The 12856-nt window shown below is 39.6% G+C and overlaps 1 protein-coding gene across 1 annotated transcript in view; it reads right to left on the bottom strand.

Annotated features, from left to right (window-relative positions):
• Positions 1 to 12096, bottom strand: part of LOC127874594 (leucine-rich repeat-containing protein 74B-like) — a 29323-nt gene extending 17227 nt beyond the window's left edge. The window contains exons 1-9 of the mRNA XM_052418983.1: positions 11950 to 12096; positions 8927 to 9154; positions 7877 to 8072; positions 7117 to 7307; positions 6497 to 6604; positions 6131 to 6224; positions 5067 to 5284; positions 4629 to 4823; positions 4013 to 4108 (exon numbers count right to left, since the gene is read on the bottom strand). Coding sequence (XP_052274943.1) covers positions 4013 to 4108; positions 4629 to 4823; positions 5067 to 5284; positions 6131 to 6224; positions 6497 to 6604; positions 7117 to 7307; positions 7877 to 8072; positions 8927 to 9100 — 1272 coding nt within the window. The 5' untranslated portion in view covers positions 9101 to 9154; positions 11950 to 12096. The remainder of the gene's footprint in view (positions 1 to 4012; positions 4109 to 4628; positions 4824 to 5066; positions 5285 to 6130; positions 6225 to 6496; positions 6605 to 7116; positions 7308 to 7876; positions 8073 to 8926; positions 9155 to 11949) is intronic.
• Between the last annotated feature and the right edge of the window lie 760 nt (positions 12097 to 12856).

Genomic DNA, 12856 nt, shown 5'->3' with positions numbered 1-12856 from the left:
AGGATCATGCAGCTCTGACATGTTGTATAGTTAATACCGAGCGGTAAAGAAGGTTCATACAGCTATGACATGCTATATTGTATATACCGAGAGGTCAATGAGGGTCATACAGCTCTGACATGCTATATTGTACACACCGAGAGGTCAATGAGGGTAATGCAGCTCTGGCATGCTTTAAAGTATATATCGAGAGGTCAATGAGGGTCATGCAGCTCTGACATGCTATATAGTACACACCGAGAGGTCAAGGAGGGTCATGCAGCTCTGATGTGCTATATGGATATACCGAGAGGTCAATGAGGGTCATGCAGCTCTGACATGCTTTAAAGTATATACCTAGAGGTCAATGAGGGTCATGCAGCTCTGACATGCTTTAAAGTATATACGGAGCGGTCAAGGAGGGTCGTAAAGCTCTGACATACTATATAGTATATACCGAGAGGTCAATGAGGGTCATACAGCTCTGACATGCTAAATAGTATTTACCGAGAGGTCAAGGAGGGTCATGCAGCTCTGACATGCTTTATTGTCTATACGGAGAGGTCAATGAGGGTCATTCAGCTCTGACATGCTATATAGTATATACTGAGAGGTCAAGGAGGGTCATGCATCTATGACATGCTATAAAGTATACTAGTATACTGAGAGGTCAATCACGGTCATGCAGCTCTGACATGCTCTATAGTATATTCTAAGAGGTCAAGGAGGGTCATGCAGCTCTGACATGCTATTAAGTATATACTGAGAGGTCAATGCGGGTCATGTAGCTCCGACATGCTATATAGTATAAACCGAGAGGTCGAGGAGGGTCGCCAAGATCTTACATGCTATATAGTAAATACCGAGAGGTGAAGGCGGGTAATGCAGGTCTGATATTCAATATAGTAGACCGGTATACCGGGAGGTCAAGGTGGGTCTTCCAGCTCTGATATGCTATTTAGTATATACCGAAAGGTCAAGGAGGGTTATAAAGCTCGGACATGATTTATAGTACATACCGAGAGGTCAAGAAGGGTCATGCAGCTCTGACATGCTATATAGTACATACCGAGAGGTCAATGCGGATCATGCAGCTCTGACGTGCTATATAGTATATACCGAAAGGTCAAGGAGGGTAATGTAGCTCTGACATGCTATAAAGTATATACCGAGAGGTCAAGGTGGTTCATGCAGCTCTGACATGCTATATAGTACACACCGAGAGGTCAAGGAGGGTCATGTATCTCTGACATGCTATATAGTATATACCGAGAGGTCAATGAGCTTCATGCAGCTCTGACATGCTATATAGTATATACTGAGAGTTCAATGAGGGTCATGCAGCTCTGACATGCTATATAGTATATACCGAGAGGTCAATGAGGGTCAAATAGCGCTGACATGCTATATAGTATATACCGAGAGGTCAAGGAGGTTCATGCAGCTCTGACATGCTATATAGTATATACCGAGAGGTCATTGAGGGTCATGCAGCTCTGACATTCTATAGTGTATAAACCGAGAGGTAAAAGAGGTGAATGCAGCTCTGACATGCTATAGTGTACTAGTATATCCCGAGAAGTCAAGGTGGGTCATGCAGTTCTGAAACACTATATAGTATATACCGAGAAGTCAAGGAGGGTCATGCAGCTCTGACATGCTATATAGTACACACCGAGAGGTAAAGAAGATTCATGCAGCTCTGACATGCTATATTGTATATACCGAGAGGTCAATGAGGGTCATGCAGTGCTCACTCTGGCCTTCAGAAAATAATAGCCATATTTTTATTCCTTAAAAAAATAATAGCCAAAACATATGCGGACCTTTCCGCAAAACGGTACTGAAGGCAAAAAGAAAGAAAAAACCATGAATCTCATTTTATCTATGTTTTATTAAATGTATATCTATTGATTTAAGTTATAATATATATATATATATATACTCAAAAACAAGCATAATATCAGTGTGTCATTTTCTTATAAAATATTATCATGGCTTTACAATAAAGAATACAATCAATGTTTTGGGTGTGACTTAACAAACCAGATCTCAGCTACAGTTACATACACATAAGAATTAAGGGCAGAGGCCCCAACCCACCCAGAGCACTAATTATACAATTTTTTATAGTTTTTCCAATTGCAATTTTTGGTGAATACTCGAAATATTATAAACCACACCTTCCTTATCACCGCATGTGTATTCGTCATTATATTTTTGCTGTTATGAACTTCGAAAATAAATCATAATGGACGAAAAAAATACAGTATCCGAAAACGGTAATCCGAAAAAATGTACGCGTTTTGCACATGAAATATGCATAATATAAAATATTAATATGCATAATCTAAAATGTGCATATCGTTCGACTACTTTATCTCTTAATACGGCGTTTGCCATCGGCCGCAATATTGTAGGCAGAGGCCAATATCAATTGTAAATGATTTATTCCAAAAATAACACTTTCGCAATGCCGATAATGTTTACATCAATTAACGTCACAGCGCGTGAGTTAAAATACACCACCTTAGTGTAATTCCAAACACGTGTTTCGTTAAAATTAGCTGACCATGGCATATGCCGGGTCCCTTTGAATTGGGAAAACCAGGTTACCTGGTTAAAAATTGGAATCAGTATGTTAAAGCAGACGACAAACAGCGGTAATTACGGGGATAATTAGTTGATGGCGATTAAATAATTATTTCATCAAGCAATGTTCAATGTAATCTAATTGCAGAAAAAACGGCGTGCAAAACAAAACCAGCCAACAATATTAGCGGCGATTTTCAATAATGACGATTAAATAATAATTGGCGAAAAATTAACAAAGATCTAACAGTTACCGATAATTGGTAAAGCACAGGGAGATTAAAGACGTTTTTTCCGAAATATATCACTGCTGTCGGACACTGATTGAGAAAAATGCTCCAGGCCACAATTTAGCAGAAGTTATTGACGCGTGTATGACAATACACAGGGTCGAGTGTGTACACAGGTAATCTCGTTATCGATTTTTCCTGCTTGATGGCCCGATTTGCAGGCGTTTCGCAAACGCCGGACAACATTTAGTGGCAATTTTTTTTTTATGTAGGCGGATAAAATAATAACCATTTTTTCTAGACAATTTTAAGAAATAATAGCCAGTTGGATAAAATAATCGCCATTGGCGATAATGTCTGGCATCAGCGTGAGCACTGGTCATGCAGCTCTGACACGCTATATAGTACACACCGATAGGTCAAGGAGGGTCATGCAGCTCTGACATGCTATATACTTAATACCGAGAGGTCAATGAGGGTCATGCAGCTCTGACATACTTTAAAGTATATACCGAGAGGTCAATAAGGGTCATGCAGCTCTGACATGCTTTAAAGTATATACTGAGAGGTCAAGGAGGGTTGTCAGGCTCTGATATGCTTTATAGTATATACCGAGAGATCAATGAGGGTCATGCAGCTCTGACATACTATATAGTCTATACGGAGAGGTCAAGGAGGATCATGCAGCTCTGACATGCTATAAAGTATATACCGAGAGGTCAATGAGGGTCATACAGCTTTGTCATGCTATATAGTACATACCGAGAGGTCAAGGAGGATCTTGCAACTCTGAAAGCTATATTGTCTATACGGAGAGGTCAAGGAGGGTCATGCAGCTCTGACATGCTATATAGTCTATACGGAGAGGTCAAGGAGGGTCATGCAGCTCTGACATGCTATTTAGTACATACGGAGAGGTCAATGATGGTCATGCAGCTCTGACATGCTATATAGTATATACCGAGAGGTCAAAGAGGGTCATACAGCTCTGACATGCTATATTGTATATACCGAGAGGTCAAGGAGGTTCATGCAGCTCTGACATACTATATAGTACAAACCGAGAGGTAAAGGAGGTGCATGCAGCTCTGACATACTATATAGTACAAACCGAGAGGTAAAGGAGGTTCATGCAGCTCTGACATGCTATATAGTATATACCGAGAGGTTAATGAGGGTCATGCAGATCTGACATGCTATACAGTTCATACCGAGAGGTCAAGGCGGGTCATGCAGCTCTGGTCGTTCTTGGAGATAGCGATGATAAGTGCCAAACAGCCGTCCTCCCCCACGGGGTTGTAGCCGATCTGAAGGCAAATAGTTCATGCATACGGCCGAATGTTGGGAGGGATAGCCGGTAATAAAACACATAGTTTAAAACAAGTCCAACCACTGAAACGGCTTTATCTTTTATTTAGTGCGTATTAATAAAGCACGCGTGAAGATATGTTTACTGTGCAATTTATTTATACAACACAAAACATGTTTTATAACGGGTATATCTGTATCGCCAGTTGCTGCGGGTGTTGTCTCTTGTACGGTTTCCGTATTTGTCTCCTATATTATTGCCCCACGACAGACATTATTATAATTAACACAGTCCCTATATCACCACCACAGTCATTTTATCTCGGTCGGACTAAGTATGATTTTATTGCTTTACGAGTTACTAAATACTTTGTGCGTTACAGACACTAGCGGTAAGTTGAAAAGACTTCATTACACACGGTCATGTAATATTATGCTTATAATAAAACATCTCTGCGAATGGTGTCAGATGCAAACAAAGTCCGCATGCACGGCGTATGCAATCTACCTAGGCCCCACCTTGAGCACTTTGAGCACGTCGTTGGTCTGCAGGCCGAGCGCTATGTGGCCGGCCCCGGTGCCGTTGATGCGGTTGTAGCTGACGTCGAGCTCCGTGAGGCCGCGATTATGTTTGAGCGCTCGGCCCAGTGCCTCCGACCCCGCCTCGCTGAATCCGTTCATGGACACCAGTAGGCTCTTTAGGCCATAGTTTTCCTGTAACAAACATCACATAATTTGAGGAAATTACCAGTATACCTTAACACAAATAAAAGCAAGTATTTTTGTTTTCATTAAATGATATGGTATAAACAATCCTTCATATATGTAAAGCCTCCATTTATATTCCGAGTAACAATACATTTTGTCCAAAATGGAAATTATTATATGACATTAATGCATTTACATATTAAGTAGCATAGATTTATGAACATATATGATATCTGCACACCAACCAACCTGTACTCCTTCCGCCAGCGCCACTGCGCCGTTGGTGCGGAAGTGGTTCCAGCCGAGATCCAGTGTCTCGAGCGTTTCGTTGTGACTGAGCGCCTCCTTAAAGAAATGTGCGGCTTGCTCCTCGAAGTGGTTGTTGCTGAGGTAGAGGTGCTTCAGACAGGTGTTTCTGTGCAGCATCGCGCAGATCTTCTCCGCGCCTGCGTCCTGCAGGTTGTTACCTTTGGCAGCAATACAGGCACAGTTTATACTGTCAGTTTTATTGTCAGATTTGTCAAACAAGTTGGTGGACAGCTCGTTAAAGCTGTGTGAGTGTGGGTGCCTGCGTCCGTCCGTGTGTGCGTGTGTTCTTCCGATCTTATGATGACTATTTCGTAATATTGTATAGGTCAATTTTAATTGCGGTGAATAATAATTAAACATGCACAATCGCTTTAGTGCCTTTCTACTTTATGTACTTTTTAAATATGTTATTGTTATGATGTGTTGATGTGATGTAGTGTGATGAAAGTTTCATCCCTTTCTTATTTATCCGGTATGTTTAAATTGGCCTGTGTGTTATTCCGTTCAAATTCGTAAATAATCGTATCCGACTCTTAATTTCCAATATAAACATCTTGCGTGATTGAAACGGATATAAAAGTGAAACGACCCATTCATATATACGAGGCTCGCTCTGTGAAAGAAGGTTTAAAACATGTGCGTACATTGTTGTCGCAGATTAGCCGGTGATGACCGCAAAGGCTATTTAGGGACGACACTTTCCACTTTTATTGTATTTTTCGTTAAAAAGAAAACTCTATCTAACGAAAACCCAGTTAAGGCTGAAAGTGTCGACCCATATTAGCCTGTGCGCACTGCACAGGCTTATGTGGGATGACACTTTACGCACATGCATTAAACCCCATTTTACAGAACGACGCTCATAATCCTGTTTAGAAGGATCAAAACTCATTCACTACAAGGTATTATCGTAATAATGTTTAACCAATTGGTAATAATTTGCGTAATCATGATGTTACATGAACGATTGAACATAAACATGAAAGCGCGCGGACACCGCCCACCTGACATGTTGAGACTCTTGAGGATCTCGTTCTTCATGAGACTCTCACATATTGCATCCCCCCCGTCTCGGCCTAGCCGGTTCTCCGCTATATTCTGGTAAAACGATGCAAGGACGTCAGTGCATGCCACCAGCGATCAACAGTAATAACATTAACAAGGAACAGTGTGTTTGACGATGGTGTTCCGGTAGGTACGTAAACAATGTGTAATAGTACATGTACTTCTCTTAATACAATTTGTTTGAAAATACATGTAATATTTTTTTACCAAATTAAAAAAAAACAAAATCATAATTTGCTTATTATGCTATAGCAGTGTAACCAACGTATCGTTTATACACATGTAGTTGTGCTGTCGGCACTTACTATGTCGGTGATGTACATGTTTTCCCTGATCATGTTGGCCATGTAGCCAGCCCCCTCCTTTTCGATCCAGTTGCCTTCAAGGTCAAGGTTTTCTATGTCGTGGTTCTCCTGTTGACCCCACAAGACGCGTATGAGATTTAAAATAAACTTGAAATTACAAGTCATAAATTACAACTTATACCAGATAGATTATTATTATTATTATTATTATTATTATTATTATTATTATTATTATTATACCAGATTTATATAGCGCAATTTTCATGCAAAATGGTACATTCAAAGGCGCTTTACATCAGAACAGTTGACGAATCGCGGATACGAATACATTTTGCAACACTGTTTCAAAAGAAATCGATCAAAACTATTAAATGTATATAGCTATAAGACAATTAATTAAACAATACAATCTAAAACGTATACTATAAGTACTACGTATGAACAGTAACCATAGATTAAAAAAGATGTTCTAATCAATGTTCACATCAATTAACTATTGTGTGAATTCCGTAAGTGAACGAATCTTACAATTTTTATTAGTGGTTATGAAAATAATAAATGCGTTATGAATGAATTTGTGTCTATCAATTCTCCATAGCGAGATTGCACACTATCGATACCTTCAATGGTGTACAGAGGGCCTTTACCCCGAGCGGACCGAGGCCGTGGTACCGCATCCGGAAGGTGGTCGCCTTGATGTGGCGCAGGAAGTACGAGACGGGGATGGTGCCGGTCTCGTTGCACGTGTGGATGTACTTCTGTTCCTGGGACGAGTCGTCCCGCAACGTGTTTTCCTCCTCCGCGATCCACTCTGTACATGAAACGCACAAGTTACACCAGGGGTAGACTGCGAACATATGAGTCGTGTTCTGAGAAAACTAGGCATAATGCATGTGCGTAAAGTGTCGTCCCAGATAAGCCTTCAGGCTAATCAGGGACGACACTTTCCGCTTGTATGACATTTTTCGTTTAAATGAAGTCTCTTCTTAGCAAAAATCCAATTTAGGCGGAAAGTGTAGTCCCTGATTAGCCTGTGCGGACTGCACAGGCTAATCTGGGACGACACTTTACGCAAATGCATTAAGCCCTGTTTTCTCAGAATAAGACTCATATTAACTTTACACTTATTAACTTTCTGTACATTGTCGTTAGTCTACTTTCATTCAATTATACCTACTAACCAGGTAGGGAACTATGCATAAAATGGTACGCAATTCAGCTGATGATTAAGGAAAATGCTAATTTTGGAGCGTGTGTTATATATGTTCAGCATTCTTAAGTTGTGAATTGCGCAAACGAAGCGAGCGTGTTTTAATTGAATAAACGTGAAAACAGCAAAGTGCCAGGATTGCAAAACACTAGGTAGTAGAGACTACAGACCCTCGTAATCCATGTCAAGGTCGGTCTCATAGTCAGTGGCGCTGGACATGCGGCCGTTGCTGTAGCTGATCAGGTCGATATCCACGTCGTCATCTTCATAGTCCGCCTGCGTGATAAGCAGACGACTCTGCAAGATGTTCTTCAATGCAACTTTATCGAGGTTGGACTTCTGGCTCGACGCGGCAGAGGACATCCGCTAAAGAATAATACATGTGTGCATAGATAGGTTAATCTAAAGCTATGGAAGCGTCGGTTTATTTGATCGTTTGGTTGTCTCACGGCCCCCTATTTAATATACGCAACATGTTAGCAAACGGATTAACAAAGAAGCCAGAGACTGTAAGGAATGGAATAAGACGCACATCATTGATAGATTTTTATTGGAGATTCGATTGGTGAATATTAAATTGCGCAAAGAAGAAAAGATGTAGCTCTATTAAGAGGCATGTAACCGGTCATTCAAACATTCATTTGTTCAAAAGTTAATGAGTTGGCATTAATTTCACCCTTTAGCACCATTAGCACAACAGACACCATATGAGAATCAAACCCGGAACCAGAAACAAGGCATGCACCATATGAGTGAGAATCAAAGTCGGAACCAGGAGCACGGCAGATACCATTTTAGTGAGAAACAAACCCGGGACCAGTAGCACGGAAGATACCATTTGAGTGAGAATCAAACCCGGGACCAGCAGCACGGCAGACACCATTTGAGTGAGAATCAAAAGCGAAACCAGTAGCACGGCAGACAGCATTAAAGTGAGACTCCAACCCGGAACCAGTAGCACGGCAGACACAATTTGAGTGAGGATCGAATCCGGGACCAGAATCACGGAAAACACAATGTGATCGAGGATCGAACCTCAGACCTCTTGCACAAAGGAAACCAATATTGAGTGATGATCAGACCTGGGTCCGATGTCACTTCGGACACCATTTCTACATCCCAAGTTATCTTGATACCAGTGCTTAGCTCTGATTTGAACTCACCTCTACTTCTTTCAGACTGTGAAGGGTGCCAATGACGGTGCATGCCAGAATACATACCTGGAATTTGGCGCTTCCTTTTAGGTTTGGTGTCCGTCGTGAGGGTGTAGAGGTAATGACCGGGGTGATGGTACGCGATGAGCAGGAACTTCCGATGGGCTCAATGTCGAGGAGGCGCTTGTCGCTGTCAGTGTCGACAAGCATATCGAGGTAGTCGGAGTTAGAGATAGACATGGCGTCCAGCAAGGGAACCCGCGTGTGTGTGTCAGTAGTGTGCTACAGGCCGCTCTTAACGATATAAACAATGTGATTAAACGATGTTTCGAGTATTAAATATTGCTTTTTTTAACTGATACAATTATCTATTTTATTCCGGTTTGCGCCATATATATATATATGTATATATATAAACATACATTTGTATATATCAATATAAACATTTGGTTAATTTTAATTATAATATTGTTAGATATGTGGATGTCTTATATTGTATTTTACGAAATGTTTACTAAATAAAATAAATGCGTATAGTTTGTGTTTTCATCGATACACTTAGTACGTGTAATAGTGATACTTTCTATGTATTCAATGCCCATGACCATGGGAACGAAAGCCTAAATACTACATATGCAGTGTTTAATTTGGCCGTGCTCTGTGAAAAAGGGGGTTAATGCATGTGCGTAAAGTGTCGTCCCATATCAGCAGGTGCAGTCCGAACAGGCTAATCAGGGACAACACTTTCCGCTTGTATGATATTTTTTAGTTTGAATGAAAGTATTTTCTTAGCAAAAATCTAGTTTAGTCGGAAAATGTCGTCCCTGATTAGCCTGTGCAGGTGCAGTCCGAACAGGCTAATCTGGTACGACACTTTACGCATATGCAGTAAACCCCCTTTTCACAGAGCGCTGCTCAATTAAATTAAATGAAGCTGATACCTTATCCACTATATGAATTCCGACCGTTTCGAAAACTACGGTTATAATTTCACTGTTTCCAAGGCATGTAATAAGTATGTACACCGCGTGATTTGTTCTTTAAACGAATGTTTCTATAATAATAAATAGCACTTAAAACTAAGTAAAAAGCAAAACAAAATCGATTGCAATAACAATTATTCAAATAAAAGCCAATACAGGTAAACGATATTTGCCTAGGGTTCAAACCGCAATAAAAGCATTATTGAAAGAATGTGTTGTTCGCGGATAACTGATTATTTTGGAATATTAAAATTGATTATGCTCAATAGATTTTTGTATTGGTACGCATGCCAGTTCGAAGTTCAAATCTATATCATATGCTCGATATCACCTCCACCACATAAATTGCAACTTGTGTCAAATTTGCCGAAAACAATGTCACGTGAATCAATGATACCACATTAAGTCCAAATGTCATAAACAGTAAACACATACTTTACATTGGGTATTATAAACCCTTGTATACCTAGTGAACTCTCCCATCCTTCTAAATTGGATCAATTTATTTCCAAAATTAGGGATGTCTAGTATATGTATTTATATATTTAGAATATTTCTTACAGAAATTCCTTTCAGCAAACAGCGCAGACCCTGATGAGACGCCGTATCTGTGTCTACGTTGTTTGCCAAATCCTTTTTTCTACACGCTAGACATAAATGGGCTAAGGAAACAGAAAGATTGTTTTTTACAGTGGCACACAAGCCTTAACTCCAAAGGTATAAACTTACCATCGTACACATTAACAACATAACGCAGCCCAATTAAAGTATTTTTGGCATGGATATATATGGGCCGTGCTCTGTGAAAATAGGATAAAATTCATATGCTTTAAGTGTCGTTCCTGATGAGCCTGTGAGGCCTGTGGGGCTAATCATGGACGAAACTTTCGGCCTAAACTGGATAAGATACTTTCTTAACAAGAAACATATCATAAAAGCGGAAAGTGTCGTCCCAGATTAGCATGTGTGGACTGCACAGGCTTATCTGGAGGAACGACACTATACGCACATGCATTCAACCCCTTTTCATAGAGCAAGACCCATATGTATTAATCAATACAGTTGTTCTGTTTAAATATCACATATCATTTAGTAAAAGAATATACCTTGTTGTGTCATGAATAAATCTCATTTATACTTCAGTACTAGTCAATATTTAACTTATTTTGTTTCGACAATAATGTCACAGTTATATCTACACTATGTACGATCATCTTAAGTGACACAATTATTCTCAGAGCACAGATTTTTCACAAGTTTTTCTTTGAGAACATTATTAAGGTAAATTTTAAATGGTCTACAACAAACGTTATAGTAAGATTTCTATTCGCTCATGCACGGTGAGTTGAGATATGTTACGCCGAGTATTTAATTACTTAAGCGCTCAACTCGATGAAAGCAAAGTTAAATCGAATGTGCAAGACCATGACAGTTTTAGAATAATAAATACCGCTGAGATATGGAGTATTCTTTCACTTAGATTTACGTATGAAGGAACACTAGGTGCACCTAATTTCTGCATGAGAACATTAACCCATTTATGCCTACCGTCTAGAAAAAAGGCCTTGGCAAACAGCGTAGACCCAGATGAGACGCCGCATAATGTGGCGTCTCATCAGGGTCTGCGCTGGTTGCGTTAAGGAATTTCTGTAAATATTCTAAATATAGAAATAAATATACTAGAAATCCCTAATTTTGGAAAAAAAATTGATCCAATTAAGATGGATGGGAGAGTCCACAAGGAAAAAATGGGTTAACAGTGTTAGCACAATATTAGTACTCTTACAACGAGAATTAAAATATTATACAAGTGTTCGGGCTTTATTGCGTATAATCAGATATTAGCTAGACATTTTCAACGATGTGCAATTTTGGAACTGATTAAAATTTCAACAGAAAACATTTTACATTTATAGACATAATTCGCTATAAAGTCCATCTTACATCTTTGAGTAAATGCAAACATTGACATGGAAATGGTGCACTTGTTTATATGCTCGTTTTCGTCTTTACAACAACGCTGCACGTTTGTAACATTTTCTTTTCAGTTGAAAGTTTATTTGTCGTAAGATGTAGTAACAATCCGGTTGTGATAGAAATACTCACAGTACCATGCAAAGACATATCGTCCGTTATTTCCAAGTCAGCACACAGCACAACACTCGACAGACCAACCAGCCTCTAGACGGAAGGGATCGGATACTCACAGCGAAACAAACAGTAACACTCACTCGATCAGCTCTCAGCTAATTTTCAACTGATATTTGTACACATTTTTAGAGGATTAGTTGGATATAATCATTAATCCTACTTAATCAATGACCTGAACTCGGTAAACGGCCAGCCGAGACGTTATAATGCTATAACAAGAACAATAGCCGTGCGACTGACTTAAACCGGATTATGAAGAGGCTCTTAACGCTGGGTCTGTGATCAGCTGACATACTTCCGGAGAATGTTTATACGCTTTAATGACGATAGTTCTTCGTTTAAAATTAAATCAAAAGGATTTGCATATATACCATATAAAAGTTTCATATTCTCTTAGATATTAGTTATACGACTTATTTGTACCGTTAGTTTTCATTAAATAATTTCTCGAATAGCGTCGTGTGTTGCCATGTCGTCATACTAATAGAGTTTATAAAAATAATCGCGTTCACGTAACTGCCGACATAGCACTTGAGGTCTTGTAAAATTGTAAACCAACAAGATGTGTTTGTGAAACACAATGTCCCCCTATATGACGTTTGACCTTGAAGGATGACCTTGACCTTGTGAAGGATGACCCTGACCTTTCACCACTCAAAATGTGCAGCTCCATGAGATACACATGCATTCAAAATATCAAGTTGCTATCTTCAATATTGCAAAAGTATTTATAAAATAAGCGATTTGGGCCACATATATTTGACCTCTGACCTTGAAGGATGACCTTGACCTTTCACCACTCAAAATGTGCAGCTCCATGAGATACACATGCATGCAAAATATCAAGTTGCTATCTTCAATA

The sequence above is a fragment of the Dreissena polymorpha genome, chromosome 3, assembly GCF_020536995.1.
Source record: "Dreissena polymorpha isolate Duluth1 chromosome 3, UMN_Dpol_1.0, whole genome shotgun sequence".
NCBI classification, from domain to species: domain Eukaryota; kingdom Metazoa; phylum Mollusca; class Bivalvia; order Myida; family Dreissenidae; genus Dreissena; species Dreissena polymorpha.
The sequence above is the reverse complement of the archived record's forward strand: the minus strand, read 5'-3'. Positions and strand labels throughout refer to the sequence as shown.